General features: G+C 34.6%; 1 protein-coding gene across 3 annotated transcripts; it reads right to left on the bottom strand.

Annotated features, from left to right (window-relative positions):
• Positions 1 to 337: 337 nt before the first annotated feature.
• On the bottom strand, positions 338 to 18,172 carry acadl (acyl-CoA dehydrogenase long chain). 3 transcript variants are annotated; one of them, NM_201181.2, is given in 11 exon segments: positions 346 to 766; positions 3,139 to 3,225; positions 5,613 to 5,740; positions 9,572 to 9,685; positions 10,460 to 10,561; positions 11,246 to 11,410; positions 13,502 to 13,568; positions 14,334 to 14,498; positions 15,318 to 15,455; positions 17,161 to 17,337; positions 18,002 to 18,167. In NM_201181.2, coding segments are annotated over 11 exon segments (1,329 nt in total). In that variant the 5' UTR covers positions 18,094 to 18,167; the 3' UTR covers positions 346 to 672.
• Positions 18,173 to 27,577: the final 9,405 nt, after the last annotated feature.

Below are 27,577 nucleotides of genomic sequence, written 5' to 3'. Positions count from 1 at the left end.
TCCCATCTAATCTGCAGCTTCTCTGAACTTCCACAGCACGCCTCTATATTTGAATACCTTTGAATAAAAGGAAAACGGCTCTATAATTATGCCCATGACAGAAAGAGTGCGGCATTGGAAAGAGTTGGTTTTAATCTCTTTATAACACCCACCAGCTAACTCACACAGACCACCCACCTCAGCTCCATGACTCACCATGAACACGGCAGAAAGCCAGCGAGTCAGAAAACACACCGCTTACACACACTCTGTTTGTTTACACTAATCATAACAGAGCGTGATTAATTCACAAACTACTAAAAGAGAATCACATTGTGATTAGAACAGAGGAGGCATCTTTAGAAATGTCTTCATAAAGGTTTATTAGTGGATAAAGAGTCGCTATTCACAATATCAAACAAACAACAAAAAAAACTTTACAACTAAAAATGACATTTGTTGTTTAGAAGTGCTGCAGACTGATCATATGGAAGGCAAAAACATTAAGAAACAGAGGCTACATTCTCTCGGCGTAGACCATATGATGTTAGCAGAATGTCATATGATTTTAATGTTTTGTATACATTAAGAGAGTCATCTGCGATCATTTTTAAAATCAACAATCCGTGAAGCTCCAGCTAGCTAAAGACGTTTGAAACGTCCAGGCACCAACGTTTGATTTCTTTCCTGTATTTATTTTTTGCTGACAATGTTACGGGAGATGAGCTCTTTCATGATCTCATTGGTTCCTCCGTAGATGGGCTGAACTCTGGCGTCTGCAAACGCCCTGGAAGAAATGAGACAGACATTAAAGGTGCTGTACTGTATGTACGTTTTTGACTCCTCTTAAGCATAAAAATACCATAATATGTTTGCAGATGTTTAAGAAGCATGCTAAGTGAACTTCTTATCTGAAAAACAATGCTAAAGTCAGATATTCTGCTTTAAAAATGTGAGTTACATGCTGGAATGACTGTCCTTGTTTTGTTTTTTTTTTAACCCGCCCAATGCCAGTTTAGCCAATTATATTTCAGCACTCCAGGTTGCCTTGGTGGAAAACAGCGCATTTCATTTATTTAGTCAGGAAAGCTCTCAAAATATGAGTCCGTTACTAAAATGCGACCTCCGGTGGACAGTAGCAGTGTCTGAAATGAGACGCATATTCAGAGTTCCACCTGAAGTGGCTATTAATTAGCAGTTTAAATTGTAACCCTGTGTTCTAACTACACAATTTGGCTGTTTGCAACAGACAAAACATGACAGAAATTTAGAGACAGCCATTCGGAAGCACAGAATAGTACATTTACTGCACTCCAACGTAATTGTTAAGTTTACAATTTAATTAACACATATTAAACCTCTTTAACATTATTAATTGTACACGCTGAATCACTGATATGTTGTAGTCCAAAATCTGGCAACCTGCGCTTGCATACGTTTTGAACCAGATGTACAATTCCTAGTTCAACCACTGGGTGTCAACCTCACAAACTTACACTTTTTCTACATAATAGTTACAGGTCAAGAGAGAACACTCAAGAAAATGATTTTTCTGCTTGTTCAAACTACACGTTTAAAATGAGCTGAAACGATCATTCTTGAGTTCTTTTTAGGGAAAATTTTATTATTTTATGTTCAATCCACCTTTATTTGTTATGTTCACTTAATCGATTTGTGTTGGGACATGATTAAATTTGGTGGAACTCTGCATTTTTTACAGTGAAAGTTGGTTCACCACACAAAAAAAAGAATATATAATATATAAATATATAAAAATAACCGTGAACCGTTACACCCCTAATATATATATATATATATATATATATATATATATATATATATATATATATATATATATATATATATAAGGGGTGTAACGGTTCACGGTTATTTTTATATATATATATATATATATATATATATATATATATAGTATTTTAGTTTTTTTCATAGTTATGTAAATAGACATGTATCATCTCCCCCCAAAAATAATAAAGTTTTGAATGTATAAATATTTGATAGGATACATTTGAATTTAGATCCCCCGCAAAAAAAGCTGCTGAATTTTATTATATTTTTAAAAAACGTTTGGTTAAATAATTCTTCATTAAACATGAGGAAGATTTTTTGGATGTGTGAATATTCTGGAAGATTCTGAAATAGGTATTTTACACCTACACAAGTTACAGTAAATCTGCTGCCAGCAAAACAGACATATATACACTAGTCTGATTCCTGATTAGTCACACAAGATAGCTGCATAATCAAACTGTAGCTTCCATGGGTGAAAAAATATATAAATGTTTCATATCGCACAAAAACACTTCTATAAATGACAATTCAACTGAAGTTAGTTTTAGCTCTAAGAAAAAAAGGAGAGATCGTGGTGTGAAAGTGCAGAGCTGAGAGAAACACGCCCTCTGCTGGACAACACAATATCAGTCAAGAACACACACAGAAAATAACTAAACTCAGTGTGCCAACCTGTCAATTCTAAGCGAAATATGATTCATAGGATTCAAGTCACAAGTTGTTTTTGTTTTTTTTTAATCTTCTGAAGATTTAGTATATAGTAAACACGTTTAAAAATTTGCTTGTAAATATTTTTTGTCCTCAAAAAGTCCCACTTCATTTGTCTTCCATTTCTGTAATGCCAAAATGAACAAACCATCGTTATACAATAACTTGCCTAATTACTCCAACCTGCCTAGTTACCCTAATCAACTTAATAAAGCCTTTAAATGTCACTTTAAACTGTATAGTGTCTTGAAAAATATCTAGTCAAATATTATTTACTATCATCATGGCAAAGATAAAATAAATCAGTTATAAGAGATGAGTTAATAAAACTATTGTGTTTAGAAATGTGTTGAAAAAAAGCGGCTCTCCATTAAACAGAAATTGGGGGGAAAATAAACAGGGGGTCTAATAATTCAGGGGGGCTAATAATTCTGAACTCAACTGTATACGGCAGTATATAACTGGATATATTTGTTACTAGGGTTGATGAGGACTACATTACAAGAATGTACAAGTTATGTACTGTATGTGTGTGTGCTCGTGTGTAAAACGCCTATCCAGATCCACATGGGCAAAAAATTTCGCTGTCCAAGCCCTGATAAAATACAGGAGTAAGGACGTTTAGTGTTTGTTACTCACTTGGCTATGGGATACTCCCACATGTAGCCCCATCCACCGTGAAGCTGCAGGCACTGAGTGGCGACCCTATTCTGCAAATCTGTAGCCCTGAGGAAGGAAAAAGACATGTTATGAAATTAGGTGGGCGGGAAAACTGCACTCATACGCCATGTTGTGGTGGGCGTGAAAATGGGAGAGATTTGGGTTCTATTTTAATATAAAAACAAAAAACAAACAAAAAAGAGAGAGACTTATTGTCTTTATATGACCCCAATATGACTGTGGACACACTATACCTACACACAGTTCTGTCCAAACAGCTCACAAAAGATGATTTTTTTTATCATAGGTGTCCTTTAAACTTAAGTTTTGATATATTTATGGTTGATAGTTTACATAAATGTCTACATAATATTATAAATACTTTTGACTTAAAAAGAAAAAAATTATCTTTTTGACCCTTACAGTGTACTGTTGTCTGTTCCTACGTATATTGCTGCTTGTTCAAACTACTTGTTTAAAATGAGCTGAAACAACCCAATTCTCAACACAAGGGTTTTTTGGGCAAAATTTAATTGTTTCAATCAACTTAAAATTGTAAAAACTATAAAGGTAACTTATACGATTTTATGTTGGGATGACATGATTGGATTGTAAAAAAAAAAAAAAAAAAAAACTGGGTATCAGACAGCGTACCCATGCCCAACGTAAGACGTAAGGTTTTATAGTCGAGGATCAGATATCTAAAAACTGAAACAATATTATAAAACTGACTGTAAATCATTTAAACCATTGGATACTCATTTAGAGTTTTAACAGATCAATCTAGACACAAATTGAAAAGGTTTGAAAAAAAATTCAAAACCAAAATACTAAAATGAAACAGTATAAGATAATCAAGCTTGTATGCTAAAATTATGGGCCCTATCATACACTATTTTGAGGAACTATAATAGTTTGTTCAATAGACCAGATCAAAGCAGGTCTATAGTCCAGTTCAGGCCGCGTTAGTTGTGTGCCTCGCTTACACATTGCTTAATACATACAAAATGTACAGCAATACGCAAATATATTTACAAATGATTAAAATATTACAAAAAAATATTGTTTTCTAGCCTAAATAAATATAAAAAACCCTACTTTCATACCTTCTTCATTTTGGGGGTCTTTTTCAGTGTATTCATAACAATTTGCTTTTGTATAATGTTATTATTATTAGCAGTGTTATTTATTATTTGCATATTTATATTTGCTTTATGAAAAACAAGCTTAGATTTGTCCACCTGTCAGGTTTTAGACCATTTATGGGGCATAGCATGTGTATTTAGATATAACTCAGTTTTTTGAATACACTTCGTTATTCTTGTTCATTTATTCGTTTGCTGGAAATTAGAACTGAAATTAGAAATAGTTTTGAAACAAATCTTTGTGCTTAACAAACAAAATTAATTAATTTATAGGCTAATTGATGTCTGTGAGTACAACACATTTCCCTATTCACAAGAGTAAAAGTAAAGAATGAGGAGGCTCATTCTCGTGCTACAGATGCTCTGTTTAACTTTTTACTAGTGATGCTCTGTTTTCTTACTAGTGAAACACTCAGTTTTTCGAGAGGAGTCTGAATGTAGGCCTGGTGCAGTGCAACCTAAGGTGCATCCAATGGCTTTTAATGTGCTCACCTAACCCTACCCGTCACAGTGACATCACTCACACCATTGAGTGCATTGTGTCTGACATTGCATCGCTGCATCATGAAGGCTGCATCCAGATACTATTGAGCTTTTCCGCTTACAAAGTCCGTCATGTAAATAGCAAATGCGCTATGGCGCAATGCAACTGACTCTTTAAGAGAATGGTAGATGAGACTCTGATTAGTTTATTCTCAAAACACAGCTATAACTCATTAAGAGAATAAGCTCAACCCTGTTAGACCATGCACCATGGTACTTTGCATTTTAATCACTAAATTATTTTAAATAAATCTCCTTTGTAATTCACACCACCATCATATATAGCGCCATCTAAGTCCTTATTGTACTTAACATTTCACCTACACTTAATATTTACATTAAAATGTCACTAATGATGTTTTGAATGTGCAATTTTTAAAATTAGACTATTTTAAACAGTCATGTTCAAAGCACAGAATTCAATACTGATCATTTTCAAATGTGGTTTCTGAAATATCGATAAAATGAGCATCATTAGTCATACTTCTTATATAAGATTTCAACTAACATTAGATTAATTATTTACATTAATTTCCTGATTTTTTCATTCAGTTTTTGAAAGCTGCACAGTAAAATTGTTGAAAATGACACCATAATCTTTAAATGCAAGCACTTTCAATGACCTATGTCTGTTTTTGAGTACTTGCCAGGCCTTGAATTCATATGTCTGAAATACAAGTACTTTCAAGAAGTGTGGGAACCCTGACTTTGAAACTGCAAACCGCTGCTTTGAAAGAAGGTTGTTTTACTGAAGAGGAGTCTCACCAGTATTTGGCCATGGACGCTGTGCTGGAGTCCAGCTTCTTCTCGCTGTGGAGCTGAAGGCAGCTGTCAATGAATGCCCGACCTACACAGATTTCAGTCTTCAGCTCGGCCAGTTTATGCTGGACCACCTGAAACACAGACAGACCATCTCTTTCAGTTCTGATGAAGATGATGAGGCGTTATTAGTGCAAACCTGATTTAGACCTCACCGACGCCGCTCATCCATATGCACAAATGAACTTTGTAATGGAGCTTATTTAATTTCTCAGAGCAGTTGTCTCAAAGTGCGGACAGGATGGATGGATACAGTTACAAAGTGAGTGTGTGGCCTTGACCTCGTGAGAGGTTAAAAGCAGACTAAACAAATGAGGAAACTAATTGTGAGGATCTGGAACAGAAACTCAATACAACTGCAAGGGTTTTTTTTAGCAGATCATACCATGTAATATCAAATATACTTTGAGATAAAGCAGGTTATAACTTTTAAAACTCATTTTAAAACTTTCAAAACTCATTAAATAGCTAATTTGAAGCTAAATAAAACATTTACTGATACCAAGTTGCTTATTTAGACCGTGTTGCTCAAAATGAGTATGTTGTTGCACAAAATATATGACCTGTTGCACAAAATGAGTACATTTTCGGTCGATAAATCCAAAGAAATTCAAACCGGTGAAGATCAGGGGCCTGTACAATGATGCAGGCTGAACAAACTCAGGATTACAGGATAGGTTTGGAGTTGACATAACCAAACTAGTGCACTCAGGCCTTGTTGGTACCATAAATCTGATCATCAATTTTCTCTGTAAACTCAGGCTTTGATCCTGAGTTCACTATCTTGTGCAGATGAGAGAGGGACATCAGAAGCAAGCTGTGAAACATAAAGATACTGTGATTGACTTCTCGAGAGAGTTGGCATGAATCGCAGGAAAAGATTAAAAGGTTTATTAATATAAACAATATAAAAATATTTAGAAATTCTCTATGAAAGAGAAGAGCTCAAAGTAAATATCTTGCTTTATTAGTGCAAGTGAAGTAAGTTTGTGTAGGTTTTAGGGCTGCAACTAGGGCCGGAGTGGGACTCATTTTCAGCCCTGGAGTTTCAAGCCAGACCGGCACACCTCAGTTCACGACTGACTATATTAAAATAAGGTCATTTCCAATTCAGTTTCTAATGACACTATCACATCTTTTTCAAGAAAACAGCTGCTTTAGAAATTCCAATGTTCCAAAGCCCTAACAGTATTATGTCTTAACAATAAAAATGAAAAAAAAAAACATTATTTTCCAGGTGAGATTCAAACACAGGTCAGCAGCGTCATAATACATCGTATTTACCACTGGTCCACAATAGCGCTATTTCAGCGAAAAAATAAGTATTGGACTATGATTGAGCAGGTGTATTATTCATTAATATTTATTATTTGAATTCTCGAATTCGCTGTTTGGGGTCGAATGATGATAGTTAATGTTACATCATCATTACGTTAGTTAACCTGCAGGTTGCATTTGGCTCACGGGGCTGCAAGAAAATAAATAAGAAGAGCGGCGCTGCGGTAAAATAATGAATAAAAAGAGTGAAGCTGGGCAAATAAATAAATAGATGAACAAAAAGTGTAACTGCTGAGAGTGCAAGCAGCTAGGGACACCGACCCTTACGGTCAAAAAACGGACCGGCCCACCAGGAATTCTCCCGGTGCTCCCGATTAGCCAATCCGGGCCTGGCTGCAACTAACGATTATTTTAATAATCGATTAATCTGTCCATTATTTTTTTCCCAGATAGTCTACAGAACAAACAATCATTATACAATAACTTGCCTAATTACCCTAACCTGCCTAGTTAACCTAATTAACCTAGTTAAGCCTTTAAATGTCACTTTAAGCTGTATAGAAGTATCTTAAAATATCTAGACAAATATTATTTACTGTCATCATGGCAAAGATAAAATAAATCAGTTATTAGAAATGAGTTATAGTTAAAACTATTATGTGCTGGAAACTATAATGTGCTAGAAAAAAATCTGCCCTCCGTTTAACAGAAAATGGGAAAAAAATAAACAAATAATTCAGGGGGGCTAATAATTCTTACTTCAACTGTATGTGTGTAAATATATGTATGTATTTGTAAATTTCACTATAGGCTACTTGTATGCTCCATGAATTGCCACTAGGGAACAAATAAAGTTCTAACTAACCAAGTCACAATGGTGATGAAACCTGATCAAAATCAACCCATCTTCTTGAGCATCTTAAGTTTGGCTTTGTGCAACAGGGGTCCGTTCTTCGTACCTCACTTAAATGATCTAAGATTATTTGACAGATCCTGGATCTTTTAATCTTGATAACTGATCTCTCGCTAATTTGGTTCTTCAAACAAGTTCGCGAATCAGATTAGAATGTCTGGATGAACTGATCTGAGATCGCTGCGTGTGTTGTGAAGGACAGATCTATCGATCCTCGAAATCATGATCAGCAATGCAACGATTGGCTGACGGCACAGCAGCGTAATGACATCATCTGATTAATATTCAATTATCCATGTGAGCAAAATTACATCAAATTAGCAGTAAACTGTTTGTTAAATATGACACGCAATAACCTTCCACATTTGTTGTGAGCTGCAGGCTTTCCACTTTCATGTGTCAAGTGTATTCATCATGTATTTCAATGCAAACCAATGCATTTAGTTCTACATTTAGAAAATATTTTCTTTATTATAGTAGCCATTTTTTAATCGGTGTAAAGAATAACTGGTTGTTTACAAAAGCGATTGGTAAAGGCGTCTGCAACTTTTGTGAAGCATCAAATCACCGGCATATTAACTATCAAAACATGTTTATGACTGCTGAAATGTATTATTGCTTTTAAAAAAAGTCGCATATTGTGCATTTCTATTATACACAATTTGTACTAAAGCGATCTAAAAAGTTCATATCAATAAGTTTTCTCTTTGCACCACCAGGTGGCAATCTTTGTACTTTCATTTCGAGGGTGCAGATTGCATACGTTTTATTAATATGTATAACTTAATTTATTTTATTAATGACTATAACTTTAAATTTTAGCTGGAGTTTACTTCCTGTTCACTTCAGTCTAAATGCAATAGCTTCCATGCAGTATTTAATTGCAGGTCATTTTGTAAATGAGTCAATGAGGCTATTATAAAAGTATGTAACTTATCGAAGCAACACAATTGAGAGAAAAATACAATTGAAGTCAAAATTATAAGCCCTCCTATGATTTTTTGTTTTCTTTTTCAAATCTTTCCCAATTGAGGTTTAACAGATCAGAGAAATCTTTACTGGATATCCTACAACTTTTTGTCGTCTTATTTTAGTCTTGTTTTATTTTGGCTATAATAAAAGCAGTTTTTCATTTTTCGAAAAAACGTTTTGTGGTCAATGTTATTAGCCCCCTTAATCAATATTTTTTTTCGAACAAACCATCGTTATGCAATGACTCGCCTAATTAAACCTAATTAACCTAATTAAACCTAACTAACCTAGTTAAGCCCTTAAATTGTACTTTAAGCTGAATACTAGTATCTTGAAAAATATCTAGTAAAATATTCAACATAGGCTCATTCTGATAATGTACCCCTATATACATTTATGGAGAGCGCCAAATACGTCCCAGGAGCTACGTTTTTTTGCAGCTTTTTTAGCGAATCCACCCGAGGCCGCTGTGTATGCTTTTTGAGGTGTCAAATTTCACACCTGCCATTCACACCTGCTCTTCTTCCGTAATCCACCAGAGGCTGTTGTCGACTGACTGACTGACTGACAACCAACCGATTGATCAACTTACCCACCATCTCCCCAAACCCAACTGACAGTGTTTAAAAAAGCACAGATTGACCAGCGCCCGCCCACTTCCCTAAACCCAACCAATTGCAGATTAGGAAAGAAAATGGAGACTTATTATTTGTCATAAAACAAATACATTTTTTATCCTCACCTGAAGGTCAGCAATAGTCCTTCCAAACGCCTTCCGCTGCATCACATAGTTTCTTGACTCTTCAAACATGAATTCACAGCTGGCAAGACCCATGACTGCTATGAGAAGGCGCTCCTGCAGAATGACAGAGAAAGAAATTTAGGGAACTTGTTGTGTGCTTGACATTTTTAGAAGTTGGGTAAATCAACTCTAATAATAAGAATAATACTAGTTTCTGTACATTTCTAGAAACACTACTTTATGAGCCATATATACAGTTAAAGTCAGAACTATTAGCTTTATAATTACTAGCCTCCTTCATTATTAACCCCACAGTTTTTTCACCCAATTTCTGTTTAACAGAAAGAAGATGTATTCATTTTCAGCATAGTAGTTTTAATAACTCATTTCTAATACCTATTTATTTTATCTTTGCCATGATGAAAGTAAGTAATATTTTACCGGATATTTTTTAAGATGCTAGTATTGGACTTAAAAGTTCAATTTAAAGACTTAACTAGGTTAATTAGGCAAGTCATTGTATACTGTCTGTTCTGTTGCCAATTAAACAAAAAAAATGCTTAAGGGGGCTACTAATATTGAGCTAAAAATGTTTTTTTTATTATTAATAAAATAAAAGCTGCTTTTATTCTAGCCAAAATAAAACAAATACTACTTTCTCTAGAAGAAAAAAATATTATAGGAAATACTGTGACAATTCCTTGCTCTGTTGAACATCATTTGGGAAATAATTGAAAAAGAAAAAAAAAATCATTTTGACTCCAACTGAAAAAAAAATCTGAACTTTTCAGAAGAAATATCATGTTTTCAGTCACGTCTTTTGTAGACTTACTAAGAATACAAAAAGCAATAAAAAAACAGCAGTAGATCTGTGTTCTCAATCTTTACCTGAGGCAGCTCGTTCATCAGATAGTAAAATCCTTTATTGACCTGACCCAACAAAGCTTCAGCAGGCAAACGCACGTCCTCAAAAAACAGCTCAGCTGTGTCCTGCACAGAAACAAAGACCTCTTTATTAATCTATATTAAACCACGTATGTCTCCCAAAAAAAGTTAACTCTTACATTGGCTGTACACTGTGCATTTAAAGAGACAGTTCACCCAAAAATTACAATTCTCACCATTTAAATTTACAACATTACTCATAAGGATAGTTGAAGCAAATATGAACATTTACTCTACATTACCTCAACATTTTTTTTTAATTAAAGACAAAAGAAGATACTTTGAAAGAAGCTAAAACCTTGTAACCATTGACTTCCATAGTAGGAAAAGCAAATACTATGGAAGTCAATGGTTACAGGTTTCTAGCTTTCTTCAAAATATATTCTTTTGTGTTCAATAAAAGAAAGGTCAAAAAACTGAAGTGAAGGTGAGTAAATGACGAACTAGCCTTTAACGTTTTTATTTCCCTCATTTGTTGAACACAAAACAAGATTTTCTGAAGAATATTAAGGGAAAAACCAGCCACTAGTAGGAGTCAATGTTGTTGTTGTTTTTTTTTTTTATCAGACCTCAGTATACTGTATCTTCCTGTGTTGTTTGACTACAAAAAGAAACCCAAACAGGTTGACAGCAAGTGGAGGATGAGTACTCTAAATGATAACAGAATTTTCATTTTCGAGTGACTATCCTTTTAAACAGATGTTATAAATAAAAAGCTTTAAGGGACACCTGAGCTTTGAGTCCAAGTTTCTCCAGCTTGCGGCCTTTTTGGTAGCCCTTAGTGCCACGGTCAACCAGAAACAGACTGATTCCATGAGCGGCTGTCTTTGCTTCACGGTCAGTGACGGCAACTACAATCACAACATCACTCATCCAGCCATTAGTGATGAACACCTGAAAAAAAGCAGTTGTTTTACAAAACTCTATTTTAAATTCAAAACATCTCTAAACAACCAATAAACTTGGAGAAAAGGTTACACCAATCAAATTTAGGTGTAAAAGTCCATTATGAATGAATTTTTAGATAATACTTGGCTAGATGCTAAGGATTTTTTATAATGGTCCGGTTAGGCCAGGGATGTCAAACTCAATTCCTGGAGGGCCGCAGCCCTGCACAGTTTAGTTCCAACCCTGCTTAAACACACTTACCTGTAGGTTTCAAACAAGCCTGAAGGACTCAACTAGTTCGATCAGGTGTGTTTAATTAGGGTTGGAACTAAACTGTGCAGGGCTCCGGCCCTTTAGGAATTGAGTTTGACATTCCTGGGATAGGCCAATGGAAAAGATTTGTATTTGCTCCATTATCCACATATTTTAAATAATGTGTCTCAACAAGCAACTAGTTGCTAAGTAGACTTTTTTTTCCAACATAGCTTTTCTTTAAAAAAAAAAGTATGCACAATACAATACAATGTCTGTCCAGGTCAGTGTCTTCATCAGGTAGCATTAAATACATGAAGAACTTTTAACCAAGTTTGAATGCAAGAAAGATATTTAAACCATATAAGTAAACAAAACTAATAAATTAAACCTTTGTTACAAGTTTTATTGAGACAGACTGTTGGTGATTGGGTGCGCTTATAGGTCCAATTAGGCAGCTTTAGATGAACATAAAAAAATAACACCTGTTTATAAGACCTACAACCCATTTTAGTGAATTTAAGACTTTAAGTCCTAGAATTCAGTTTTTGGAAGTTAAGATTTTTTAAGACCCCACTGACACCCTGGTAAAAGTGGTAAAGGGTCTAAACCCTCTAGCCTTAAAGCAGTAGACCACCCGAAAAACTCATTTTTGTGCTTATTTCTGTTTTGATATGATGATAGAGATGAATATGTCAGAGTAAAACTGACAGACATCAAGAGATCAGTTTCTACATCATCACTGCCTAAAGCCATTCACTGGCACTTGTTGTTATTGAACAATTCAGAAAAAAAGAAGCATAAAGGAATATAATATTTATCTCATTAGACATAAAGAAAGACGCCAACACAATGCTGCAGCACATATTATTATTGAATTTATATATACAGTTGAAGTCAGAATTATTAGCCCACCCTTTGATTTTTTTTTTATATTTCCTAAATGATGTTTACCAGAACAAGGAGATTTTTATAGTTTCATAGATTTTCATTGATTTTCATCAAGTCTGAAAATGTTTTTTCTTCTGGAGAAAATCTTATTTGTTTTATTTTGGCTTTAGTTTTAATTTTTTAAAATAATTTTAAGGTCAAAATTATTAGCCCCTTTAAGAAGTTTTTTTTTTTTGATAGTGTACAGAACAAGCCACCATTATACAATAACTTGCCAAATTACCCTAACCTGCCTAGTTAACCTAATTGACCTAGTAGACCCTTTTAACGTCGCTTTAAGCTGTTTAAAAGTGTCTTAAAAATATCTAATAAAATATTATTTACTGTCATCATGACAAAGATAAAATAAATCAGTTATTAGAGATGAGTTAATAAAACTATTAAGTTTAGATAGTGTAAAAAAAAAAACTTCTCTCCATTAAATAGAAATTGGGGGAAAAAATAAACAAGGGGGCTAATAATTCTGACTTCAACTTCAAATGTATGCATATATATGCATGTGTTTGTGTGTGTGTGTGTGTGTGTGTGTGTGTGTGTGTGTGTGTGTGTCAATACATTGGACCTTTAAATAAGTTTTGTTTTATCAATAAATAATAAATGAAAATATGCAAATTACAATACAAATCAACAAATGCGAGTTTTATTTGTCATCAATATTGTTTTTTTTATTTTATTTTGTATTCTCATCATTTCACTGTAGATTATTCTTATTTTATTATAAAACTTTACATTTTAAAGTATGTTTTCAAACTATTTCTGCTGTTTTCATTTCTTGTATTTTCATTTGTATTTTGTGGTACACTTGCATTAAAATGAGAACACAGTACATAAATGAAAAAACTGATGATATGACTAAATAACAATACATTTTGCATTGCATGCCAGTATTAATACCTTGCTTCCATTAAGAATCCAGTCAGTTCCATCCTTCTTCGCAAACGTCTTCACTCCTTGAAGGTCACTTCAGACACAAAACAGACTAATTGAAGTGAAGCAGTGACAAAAAATAGATCCAAATATGACACTTTGAGCATTAAAATATGATCAACGGTGAGGTTTATTTGTTTAAAACCATCCAAGGGCCTAAAGTGTCATTTATTCTTTAAGGGGGACCAATTATGCGCCTTTTTACAAGATGTCAAATAAGTCGCTGATGTCTACAGTGTTTGTAAGTGACGTTTCAGCTAAAAATACCACACAAATATTTTTTAGCTCTTTGTAACTGCCCCTTTTAGGCTTTGATCCAAATAGTGGTGCCATTTTGGTAACTCAATCAAATGCTCTTTACAACAAGCGCCTTTGTGTCAGCATAGTGGCAGATTCAAAACAGGACAAATGCTATCTATGTGAAAATCTAAAAAGAAGCGTCTCAGGAGAATGCAGTCTGTGGAGACTATGGTGTTCATTTGTGCATTCTAAAACTTTAACGGCGGACGGCTGCTTCTCACTTAGAGCTGTTTTTGCTAATGAGGGAGAGATTGTGATTTATAGGCAGGGCTTTCTCCCTCTGATGACACGTACAACAGGTAGTATGTCAATCAAATCGTTTCTGGAGACGGTTTTTATCAAGTGTGACTATAAAAAACACAGAATTAATTAATTTTTTACTATAAGAGGCTGGATATATTCACCCACTGCTGCCACACAGATGTGTTTAAACCCCCTCATAAAAAGTTATTTTTGCATAATAGATCCCCTTTAATGTAATGCCTATAATGCAGTTTACCTGCCGGCGCCAGGTTCTGTCATAGCGATGGCCCCGATGCATTTCCCAGCAGCCATCTGTGGAATATAGCGCTCAATCTGAGCTTTAGAGCCATAGTGACTGATATAAGGCATTACAATCTCAGAGTGGAGAGAGAAGCCAGGACCACTGCAGTTACTGTACATTCTACAACACAAACAGAACACACAATACATCACAACACAAAAAAGGACAAAGCAAAGGTGGGAAAAAACTGTGCCAAACAGAGATGTGCAACATTAGGAATTTAAGTGGATTTTAATTTCCAGTTCACTTAGTGAATTTTAAATTAAACAATAAAGACCAAATCGCACTTCAAATTAGAGTTCAAGGAAGTAGAAACTTAAACCAAGTATCAAAGTACTTTATTTTAATTTTTAATAACTACCCAAAAACTGCCCATTTGAAAATGTACAATTTTTAAAAGGAGGCATGGCACCAAACCCCACGCCTAAACCCAACCATCATTAGAGGATTAGCAAATCTTACTAAAATGTACGAATGAGATCATACAGATTCATATGAATAAGTCAGTAAAAAAGTTACAAATTAGTGAGATTCAGTTTTATCTTCAGAAAATTTTTATTTCAAAAATAATGTTTTAAATTTCCATAGTACAAATGCTGCAACCCATTACTGGGACACATCCATACACACATCCACACACATACACTACGGCCAATTAAGTTTATTCAATTCACCTGTACCGCATGTCTTTGGACTGTGGGGGAAACCGGAGCAACCAGAGAAAACTCATGCGAACATGGGGAGAACATGCAAACTCCACACGAAAATGCCAGCTGGCTACTCACTGCTCCTCCCACACTATGGTAGCAGACAGTTAAGGAAGGAACTACTGTACACACAGTAAGGGGCGGGGCTACTCACTGCTCCTCCCACACTATTGCAGCAGACAGTTAAGGAAGGAACTATTGTAACACACAGTAAAGGGGCGGGGCTACTCACTGCTCCTCCCACACTATAGCAGCAGACAGCAGATCTCCTCCGATTCCTCCATGTTCCTCAGGTGTGTAAACTCCCAGTAAACCATGTTCTCCAGCCTTCTCCCAAACCTCTCTGCTGACCTCACCGGCCTTCTCCCACCTACACACACACAGATTCATTCATTTAAAACCATTTACCTTCATATTTTTATTCTGTATCTTGTCACATCTCGACGTGCAGATATTCAATAATACTTTTTATTTTAATGATGAACATACATTTCTTCAATATACACTGAATAAACAATTTATTATTAAATAGAACATTTTAAAACACTTTTAAGAAGATCCTTTTAAGAGACCCTTTCACATTTTGGGCTTCTCAGCAATGGAAGTCATCATCTGTAAACCTCAAATACCTCTTTTTTGCCTTCCAATTTGCTCAAATAAAAGAAAACTCTATGATAGTGCTTTCACAACTTCCAAAATGAGGGGGAAAAAACATGTGTTAGACTGATAATGGCAGCCAGAAGTTTCAAATTTACTGTCCCACCCTTAGATGCTGCATCAGAAACATCTTACACAAGCATTAACCTTTTTGTAATTTGATGCAAAGATGATGAAATCCAAAATATAGCTAAAATAGTGGCCCAACCAGAGCCCAGACCTAAATCCTATTGTACATCTCAGGAAAGATCTGAAAATGGCTGTACACCGTCGCTTCCCTTCCAACCTGATAGAGCTTGAGAGGTACTGTAAAGAGGAATGGGCAAAAATTCCCAAAGACAGGTGTGCCAAGCTTGTGGCATTATATTCAAAAAGACTTGAGGCTGTAATTGCTGCCAAAGTAATTATCAACAAAGTATTGAGCAAAGGCTGTGAATACTTATGTACATTTGATTTTCAGCTTTTTTATTTTAAATAAATTTGCAACAATTTCAAAGAATCTTTTTCACATTGTCATTATGGGGTATTGTGTGTGTGGAATTTTGAGGAAACAAATTAATTCCATTTTGGAATGAGCCTGTAACCTAATTAATTAATATTAATTTCAGCAATCACAGTATAGCTCAACGGCTGCTTGTTTTTCAGTTTATTGTAGGTGAAAGACAAGGAATTTGACATTTGGCATAAAGTGGAAACCAACATATATCTGTTGCTTTTAGAAAAACAGTGATGCTTTCAAAAGGTTTGACTTTTGCTCAAATTTGTGCACTTTCAAAAATAAAAGTTTCTAATTGCTTTAAATAATGTGTTCTTCATAAAAATAACAATAATAATAATAATAATAATAATAATAATAATAATAATAATAAATAACCTGTTTGCACTATAAAGAACCTTTAGAATGAATGTTCTTCATGGAACCACTGTCTGACGCCATTAAAGAACCTTTATTTTTAAAAGTATATCTGTTGTGGTTGTATGCTAATAGGCTTCTTCACATGTTACTGGTTTATGTTAATTAGGCCTACATTGATCCTTTAAAGGGATATGATTTGTTAACAATTTACAATCAGACTCTAGTTGTTAAGGTTAGTCAATTAAACTGAGCTGAAGAGAAGAAACTACTTGTTATGTAATGCTATTTTCCTAGGTAATGTTAAATTAATGCTGTAAATCAAAAGTCATAACTGATTAATTTAATGGAGCTAATAAAATTAATTGGGATAAGGGAGAATTAACATGAAGTTAAGGGATTTAATTAACATTAACATAACTTCTGTAGGGCGGTGCGGTGGCACAGCGGGTAGCACTGTCGCCTCACAGCAAGAAGGTCGCTGGTTCGAGCCTCAATCGAGCCTCGGCTGGGTCAGTTGGCATTTCTGTGTGAAGTGTGCATGTTCTTCTAACTGCTGACTTACTGAGCGTGATAAGGAACAACTTCCTCTTGAAAGAACCTCCGCACGTTTTGCCTGAACAGGTCGTGTTCCTCTGAGAAGATCCGCCTGGTACCGATGTCCATCAGAGTTTTGGCCATGGATGTTTCAGGTCGAAATGGTGCTGCTGTTTCTCCATGCTGGAGCTCCGCATGCTGCATTCTGTGAATCAAATCAATATCTTAAAATAGCCTTGGCTTAAAAATAAATAAATAAATAAATAAATAAATAAATTTAAAAAAATCATACTGATTTCCATTTTACACAAAGCATTGTCTGCATTTTGTTATCTCAACAAAAATAGTTCCTGATGAAGCATAAAAGTTGTGCATTTTTGCTCCTGAATAAATCTGTTTTTGAATCAAATCATTTTACAGTGAGTCAATAACAAAAGTTTAACTAAAATCATTTAAGATGATGACCCTATGATGACCAGCTGTCTTGTGTCATTATGATTACATAAATTCTTCATATCTAATGAAAGTGGCAGGTGATATTTTTGATTTTCTGTTACAAATACATAAATCTTTGATCAAACTTATTCTTAATTAACTACATTTCTTAAAATAAAGTATAATTATTACTAAATTAATTATATTAATCTCTATATTTACATTATATTTAAGTTCTAGTAACGTCAGCTGGGCTTTTTTTTACACTGAGCAATACCTTTTTTAAGATGTTTGTTTTCTTTGTTATTATTTACTTTTATTTAATTAATGTATTCGAATTCTGCGTGAAGATAATATATAGTAAAATTTAAGTTAAAACAAAGATTCCTTTTTAAGAAACTGCAAAATCAAAGAAAACTATAAATGGCTCTCACCTCGACACAGCCACTGCAATAGCCTGTTTACTCCGCAAATAAACATTTTTTGCCGCAGGAGAAAAACTCCTTAATGTCTTTAATGCGAACATGCTGCTGATGTGGACGTGATAGACTCAAACTCTAAAGCTCAATATTTGACAGGTCGAATATCGCCGTGAACTTTACCCTAAAAACAGAAAACATAACTTCCGCCTTTAATACTTCAAGACATGTCAAAATAAGAGTCTTGGTATGCTGACGTTGCCGCTCTAATGATTTGACAATATTTTTACGAACTTATAATAAAAGCACACACACACGCGCACACACACACACACACACACACACACACAGTAAATAAAATTTTATTAAGTAAACGGGCCTTTGTTGTTTGTTGGTTAATATCACTGAAACATCATTTGAAACAAATACCAGCATTCTTACATTCAAACATTACTGCAGTGTAACTTGATTTATAATTTTTTGCATCATCCTTGCATTATGTATTGTTAAAAAATCCTGCTGCTTTAAAACCCCATACATTTTTTTCCAGTTTAATTAATTAGCCATTTCCCTTGGAAACCCAGCAGGCACAGGCAACAGTATCTGAATGCAGCCTTTATGTTGCAAGCTGAGACTGCATCACTCAGCGATGCAATGTCAGACACAATGCACTCAAATGAAGCTAGTGACGTCACTGTGACGAGTAGGGTTAGGGGTGGGATTAGGTGAGCCCATTAAAAAGCATTGGATGCAGCCCAGATTGCATTGCACCAGGTCTGCAGCCAGACCCCTCTCGGCACAGGACTTCAACATGACGTCAGATTGACATTGTACTCCAACCAATGACCCCAACATTGTGTGAAGTTGAATCAGGCTGGCGTCAGAACCCAACGTCTGGCCAACATCAATGTCCAACATTGGACAGACATTGCATTTTGATTACTTTCCAACACAACCTGAAAACAACAAAATATCAATGTCTAATGATGTTACAGCTTGACATTGTGAACGTTACCAGACGTTGGATTTTAGTTGTCATACCTGACGAATAAATGTCAGCATTTTACGTAAGTAAGAAATTGGTTTAAGATGTTGGCTCAACGTTGGATTTTAGTCACTTTCCAACACAACATAAACGCAACCAAATGTCAATGTCTTTTCACATTTTTATTGGACATCAAAATAACATTGTCCTTAGATGCTGGTGGCCTAAATCTAACCTAATATTAATGTTTTATGACAATGTGTGTTGGCTTGAAAGCTATTCCCATTATGATAGTAAATTATTTTTACTGATTGGCATTATGGCCTCGTTTTACAAACAGGCTTTAGCTTCAAGGCTAGGCCTTAGTTATATTGGGGTGCAAGCAGCTTTTATAAAAATGACTTACTCAAAAACACATGGCTAATGTGTGTCTTGAAACAAATCAATGATACTGACATTCTATAAAAATATAGTCAAATCCAAAATCATAAGTAGGCTACCCCTTTGCAAATTGTGATTTAAAGAGCCCCTATTAGGGTTTTTGAAAATGAGCTTCCATGCAGTGTGTAGCACAGCTCTCAGTGAATAAAAAACATCTAGCTGAGGTTTAAATTTGAAAGTGTGCCGTATTGATTCTTTAATGAAATAGTCGACTCCAAGTCCAAAGAATAAATCGAGTTGGGTTCGGATCTTTTGCTTGAACGCATCAATGTCGATACGGTACATCACCAAATGTACTGCCGGATGTGGTAAAACAGGAATGCGCCTTTCACTTCAGACACTAGCGGAGCCCGCGGGATCATGATCATGGCATGAAGATGACAATGACTGACAGATAGAGATTCGGCTGCGGGGAATAAAGGGTTAAAATTCATTTTCACAACAACACCATAGTATACATTAGCCAGCCTAGTGCTGTGTTTGTTCCTGCCATTTTTCTGTAACGATAACCTACACTGCAGTGCAGGATTCGTCAATCGTTTGCTAATAAAGCAAGGAGCAGCAGAGACTGTATGTGACTGTCAAACTTTGAAAGGCATTTTGTCAGTAACAGTTCATATGGACCAATTGCTTTTTTCTCTGAATCACAACGTAAGTGTAATTAAAATTGTTCCCTCACTTTCTATAGTTTGCAAAATATCCATTTAATTGTGTGTTATAAGTTGTAATCGCTCCACACGGTTTGTAATCACGTATCTATAATAGATCAGTGCTTGTACTGTATATCTCAGGTTAAACCTGTATGGGGCTATTCACATATTGCGTCCAAAACCATGTTAAAAACGTGAAGCTTGCTTCTTCCTTTACCAATTTAAATGCATTTCTTAACTTGTGATCCGCTTCCGTTAGTCTTTGCAATGGCCACCATCAGCTATTCCTACAAATGCGTGGCGCGGTCAATTTTAGAAATAGTTAAACTCTTGCAACTGTGTGGATTAATACTGAATGTGTGTCATTAGCTATGTTTCCATCCATCTATTTTTAAGTGCATTTTGCATATGCGCATAAAAAAACGGTGATGTAAAGCCATGATGCGCATAAATTTGGAAATGTGCATAAAAAACATATGTAGTAGGATAAACTTTTTATTTGATAGGAAAAGATGCGCATAAACTGTGATGGAAACACTTTTAAACAAACTCCAGCAAGCGCATTACAAAAGGTCATGTGATTTTGTTAATAGAGATCATGTGATGGTAAAAATGTGTGTGAATGGACAAACCAGCAGGCTGAACACACTGTAAAACATCTGTAATGTTGTTTTGGCCATTATAAAACGCCTTACCGTTTTAGTATTAGTGTTATTATGTTATTAATGACCTCCAGAATCAAGAGCGTCTGTGCTCTGCGTCTGACACCTTCAAACACCATCGCAGGTTCACTGTAAGGATTGCTTTCTGAGGCGCAAGTGATTTATCAAATGAAGAAAAGATTGACGCAGCTTCTCCTACCACAGCAAATTCAGTTTTTACTGTTGATAGTTGGCGGCAGTTAATAAGGAAGTGACGATTTTGTTCGATTTGACTCATTGGATGGAAACGCTGCTTTATTTGCACATCTTTTATGCAATAATTCAGTTTTGCGCATGAAGTTCATTCACATTTTTGGATGGAAACATAGCTATTGTTATTACTTGGGGTTAGGTTTAAAAGTAGAATATAATTAGCCTCACGCAAAGGATCGGTTTGGGAACAAATGAATCTCTGAACAAATCATACTGTATGAAAGTCATTGGGATAATTACGTAAGAAAATACACATATAATAAGACACTCAAAGTTTTTTTTAACCTTGCATGCATTGCATTGTTGGAAACACCCAAAACCAAAATATGGTCTTTTATAATGCATAATAGGAGCTCTTTAGAGTTACTTTTATTTAAGCAGTAAGTTGGCAAAGGCTCCCAAAAGATAATAAGACAATGTACAAGAGGCATCATGGTGGGGGAAAAAAAAATCTGCTTTTATTTACATTTGAACAAAAGATATCAGTCAGAATTTGTCAGGGGTATGAATCATTTCAGCCTTGACTATATGCCACTCCAAGTTATTTTCATTAAGACAGCTCACACATACAAGTCTAGGGCTAGCCTTAAGCTTTGTCTATGTATGTCGTAAACTGTCACATATCCCTGCAGCCCAGTCGCCATCATAAGGGAGATGTGTGTAAATGCAATGCAGTGAATGTGAGAGGTGAGGAGAGGGTGTTTGATTAAGACACTTCCTCAGGGGCTGTCCTGACACACAAACAGACTATGTGATCACCATTCAGCTTTCTTCAAAATTATCTTCTTTCTGTTTAATGGAATAAAGAAACTCATAAAGGTTTGGAACCACTTCAGTGCAAGTAAATGAGTAAATGTTCATTATTAAATGAACTATGCCTTTCAATACTGCTTCAGTTGTGTTATAGATTTAACAATGTAGAAAAAATCTCCATTTTGAGATTTGACACCATAATACAGTTGCTGTGGATTTGTCAGCTGCACATCCATTACGCAAATCTCCCACTCCACCACATCCCAAAGGGGGTCTTTTGGATTGAGATCTGGTGACTGTGGAAGCCATTTGAGTAGAGATGATCTGAGCATAGTGACATGACATGATATGACATTGACATTGTCCTGCTGGAAGAAGCCATCGCAAGATATACACTGTTATCAAATGGGATTATAGAAATGGTAAACACAAATATAATAAAAACTAAAAGTCCCCCAGTACATCCTACCACCACTAACAGTCTGGTCTATGATGCAAGGCAAGATGGATTCCAATTGCAAATCGATTTGATATGAAAACTTGACATCCATTTGACATCCACACATTCATGCTCTTTCGACAACCAAGTTTAAGAAGACAAGACATATTATAATATGAGGAAAGTTTATACATCTTAAAGGCTTCAGTATTTACTCTGGAATTACACTGGATTCAATGGATGTAAACTACCTTGATATCAAAAGACATCTAATTGACGTCAAATATTGGCATCAAAATGCTGTAGAAATGTACCCTGTCCTGTAATCAATTTTGAATTGTTTTTAGACTTGTCCTTATGTAATGTTTTGACAATTAAATCAATTATAATTTTGAGGTGTTCTTGAAGTAATTTTTACTTGGGATGTGTATTTCACAGCAGAAATGGAGACTCTTCGGATAAGACATTCAGTCATGTCCAGTTGATGGTCCAGTTTTGGTGAATCAAAGTGAATTGTAGCCAGTTTGTTGTTCTCATAAGTGTCACTGATGTGCTCTTCTTCTGCTGTAGCTCATCTGCTTCAAGGTTCAAAGTGTTGTATGCTCAGAGATGCTCTTCTGCAGACCTTGTTTTTAATGAACGATGTTTGAGATACTATGGCATTTCTATAAGCTCAAACCAGACTGGTCTTCTGGCATCAGCAAGACATTTTTACCCAAATAATTGGAAATTTTCTCTTTTCAGACCATTCTCTGTACTCCCTAATGGTGGTTTGTGCAAATCACCATAGGCACCAACAGCCATGCAAAATGTAAAGTCACTTAGATTCGCTTTCTTTCTTATATCTCAGTTTTGGATTTCAGCAGATTGTCTTGACCAAGTCTACATGTCAAAATTGATTGAGTTGCTGGGACGTGATTGGCTGATACAGTGCTCAACATATACTGTATGAGAACACCCCCATACAAATCTCTCATTTAAATGAATATTGTCTATAGGATGCCTTACAATATTATATTTATGTATATACATTAGTTAAGTCAGTACTGAAGCCAATCTGGAGCTTATCTAACAAAATAACTTCTAATAATCATTCAAAAATGAATAGTCCAAATTTTTGTTAGAGAAAAATATTAAATAACATTTTCAAAAATAGCAAACATCAAGAGAAACAAAAATATATATACAATTCTGTTGAAATGTTGTAGTTTGTAAGTTACTTTGCAATATTTTGCATGAATTATATGTATTATCTTTCTATTTCTAAAGATGTTCTGTGACTAAAATATTATTTTAATAAATAAATCTGTTTAATAAATCTGTTTTGTTCAACTGCACCAAAACAAAAATTACCCATATTCACTGAGCAATGAATAAATATATACACTTACAAAATGGGGTGTAGTCAATTATGCTAAGCACTGAATATTTGCATTGACAAGCAGTTGAAGAGGTGTTGTGGATAAAATTACCAGATTGTCTCAGGTGTGATTTTTTTCAACATTGACTGCAGCCGAGTGTAAAAATCTTGATGGTTCTGTGGATCTCATCTAATTAAATCTGATCTTTAATTTGTATTTTTTATTGGATTCAAATCAGGTGATTGGCTGGGCCATTCTATAGCTTGATTTTCTGTTGTTTAGATTGCCGTTGTTTGTGCATGTAAAAATAAATCCCTCAAAAGATATTTTCAAGGGACAAAGAAAGTTGTAGATGAAAAAAAAAGTGCTTTTTTTGTGAGAAAGTAAATCGAAAATATTGTGGTGTTTTGTTCTACTTTGTAATATCAGTTACAATTATATAAATATTTGTTTTATATGTATAGATTTTTTGTTTCTACATTGCTGTTTAAGGACAGGGATCCTGTGTGTTTTATACCCTACATCATTGTGGCAAGGGACTCTCAAGATCAAAGCGACAATTATATTTATGCATATACATTAGTTTAGTCAGCACTGAAGCCAAATCTGGAGCTTATCTAACAAAATAACTAACAATAATGGTTTAAAAATTAGTAGCCCAAATTTATGTTAAATAAATTAAATAGAAATATAAAATTACATTTTCAAAAATAGCAAAAATCAAGAGAAACAAAAAAATATATACAATTCTGTTGAAATGTTGTAGTTTGTAATTTATTTTGCATGAATTTGAATGTATTATCTTTCCTTTTTTAAATATGTTTGGTGACTAAAATAATACTTTAATAAATAAATATGTTTAAAAAATCTGTTTTGTTCAAATGCACCAATATATATTACCCATTGTTACCACGACTGGGGCGGAGTGACAGGAGACAACAGGAGGTAAGATCCAATATGCAGTTTATTCAAAAGTCAGGCAAGCAGTGGTCATCAGGTGCAAACAGATATATATAGACAGTCCAGAATCGTAAACGTTAAACAGGCAAACAAGACAGAGAAACGCGTTGTATTGTCACACTGGGAAAACAAGACTCGGCAAACTGGTAGCGTGAGAGAGTGGCTCATGAATGGGATGAAATCAGTCTGTGAACAAGGCTCAGCTGGTGATGCAATCAGGATTGATGAATGAACAGACGTGCGTGTTTGGGAGCAGTGCATGTATGAATGTGTAGTCCTGGGAAAAGCGGAAATGTAGTTTTGAGAGTTCGTGTGAAAACCAGCGATCCTCTGGGAAGCGATCGCTGGTTGTGTGACACCCATATTCACAAAGAAATGGATAAATATATATTCATTTACAAAATGGGGTGTACTCAATTATGCTGAGCACTGTATATTTGCATTAACAAGCAGTTGAAGAGGTGTTGTGGATGAAGTTGCTTTCTTGTTTTTCTTTATTTATATTAACCTCAGAAACAGTGGGGGAAAACCTCTATAGTGGGGGAAATACATATTGAACATGTCACCATTTTTCTCAGAAAACATATTTCTAAAGTTGCTGTTTACTTGAAATTTTCACCAGATGTTGTTGGTAACAACCAAAAAATAAAAATAAAAATCATACCCTACATGCAAAGAAATCAAAACTAAGTTCTTTACCAATTAAGTTATATGTAATAAAATGAAAGGACACAGGGGAAAAGTTTTGAATACATGAAGTAAGGGAGCTGTAGAAAGATATGGAAAGCCCAGACAGCAGCTGAAATCTCTCACTAGTTATTTAGCAACCCTCTGCCCTTCCTCATTGTAAATTAATATCAGCTGCCTCGGTCTAACATCTACATTAGCAGAATAAGGAAGATAAAACTAGGGTGGACATTTCATCAAGACAATGACCCAAAACACAGCAAAGAAAACTCTCAAGTTGATTCATAGAAAGAAAATCAAGCTAGAGAATAACCCAGCCAATCACCTAACTTGAATCCAATAGAAAATACAAATTAAAGATCAGATTTGATGAGACCCACAGAATCATCTATGTCATTGTCATTCCATTGTTATTACACATGAATAAGTTTTCAGATTTTTCTTTTTTGTTGTTGTTGTTGTTGTTGTTTGAGTTTTTAATGAAATCTGGCTCAATTTACAAATATTATTCCCTGGTAAAAACATGACGTGTTTAATACTTATTTCCCCCACTGTATATGTTTATATATAGCCATATGGGGGAGCAGCATCTGTCAGCATATGTGGTAGATGCCCTTTTAGAGGCATTCATTAATTAACTTTAAAGTGCAAAAAGAACAATTTATATAGAATTGTTGGATTATAATCTCCTGCTTCTTTAATATAAACCACTCTGTTGTCAAGGCCACACTCTTTTCTTGTTGCTCAATAAACCAAATGAGTTGAAAATTCATCACAATATGGTATACAGTAAGGTGAAATGTCTTTCATACACTCTCAGAAATAAAGTTACGCGAGCTTTTACTGTGGTGGTGCCTTTTCAAAAGGTACGAATTTATGATATATATTAATACATCAAGGGTACATATTAGTACCTAAAAAGTACAAAAATGTTCCTTTTAAAAATTTTAGAAAGTAACATATACTTTTGATGGACCAATATGGAATCTTTAAGAACAAATGTGTACCTTTTGAAAAGGTACCACCCTAGTGACAGCTCACATACCTTTATCTCTGAGAGTGTACTAACTTTATACCATACATACAAGAGGTAAAGGTTAAACAAGAAGGTTGTGATTCTTTTTGAACGTCCTTTTTTATTTGCTTTTATTTATCAGTGACTCACCCTGCCAATATTTAATTCATACATTTTTTTTCTATGTATTTCTACACAATTTAATTACAGGAACAACTAAGTACAAGTGTAAAAAAATATGACATGACATAATATTTTTTAAAAAGTGATCGTGAATTAGTAAGTAATGACTAAATTACACAATAAAATAGAAATGAAATTTAATTGTAACAATATTTCACCAAAGGTCTTTTTGAGACATCTTTCAAATACATTTAAAATGATTTATTAATTATTTGTAATCAGACTCACAGTTTATTGTGCCTTATTTGCCACTTTTGATGCCTTTGAATTGCTTTCGAAGGAGAAAGATGCTTTTTGGAGAGAGTATAATGGTTTAGTTAAAGCAGCCGAGACTAACTGTTCCATAACAAGCAAACCCCCTACCTCAAAGCTATAGGCTTACTTATAGGCTTACTTAATGTAGACTGAAATAGAATGAACCAAACAACCTCCATCATCCTACAGAGAAAGGACATCAGTGACCTCTACTGGGCACAAATAATAAACACACGTTTATATTTCTTTTATTTAAATTTTTTAAATAATATATTGTTGCATAACGATCACTTTAAAAAATGATTTCAGATATCAGGGTAGTTGACAAACATTGGTTACTAACTTCATCCATACTTTTATTGTTTTTTTTATATATATATATTGTTTACTGAATTATAGCCAAATATGTCCTATGGTGCAACATTATATATTGATAATATGTTAATTTTTGGCGGTTCATTCCACTGTCACGAACCCAGGTTGACAAAGACAAAAAAAAGAAAAAGAAATGAAATGTTATATTTTATATACTACTACTGAAAACTGGACTGAAAGTGCGTTGACACATTGTAAAAGCGCCATAGAAATAAAGATGAATTGAATTGAACATATGGAATATTTTTAATTGTGTTTTTGAGTAAAATGTTGATAGAGCTCAGAAAAGCTTGCATTAGAAAAGCCTGATCTGTGGGAAGTGATGTGAGTGTAACAGACTGAGAGACTGATGCAGTGCAGAAGAACATGTGGAGCAGCGCTAATGAACAATCTGAACAAAGAGCCTGTTGTGTTCAGAAGAGCCACTGACCTCTGTCCCACTTTTACAGACACTGAACCGTCTGCTCAACATACACATACAATATATCAACACACAAATACACACCAAGAATGATAATGTTAAAAAAAAGTGTAAATGAAGACTAGAAGCATCTTTAAGAAATATGCAGCTGC

Source organism: Danio rerio, chromosome 18 (assembly GCF_049306965.1).
Source record: "Danio rerio strain Tuebingen ecotype United States chromosome 18, GRCz12tu, whole genome shotgun sequence".
Taxonomy (NCBI): domain Eukaryota; kingdom Metazoa; phylum Chordata; class Actinopteri; order Cypriniformes; family Danionidae; genus Danio; species Danio rerio.
The sequence above is the reverse complement of the archived record's forward strand: the minus strand, read 5'-3'. Positions and strand labels throughout refer to the sequence as shown.

Excerpts from the sequence above, each read along its gene's own strand:
- acadl (XM_073929002.1), bottom strand. The coding sequence starts at position 11,389 with ATGAGTGATGTTGTGATTGTAGTTGCCGTCACTGACCGTGAAGCAAAG. Across the intron at positions 9,686-10,459 it reads TGATGAACGAGCTGCCTCAG|GAGCGCCTTCTCATAGCAGT; the intron begins GTAAAGATTGAG and ends GTCATTCTGCAG. Across the intron at positions 5,741-9,571 it reads GGACTATTGCTGACCTTCAG|GTGGTCCAGCATAAACTGGC; the intron begins GTGAGGATAAAA and ends TCTGTGTTTCAG.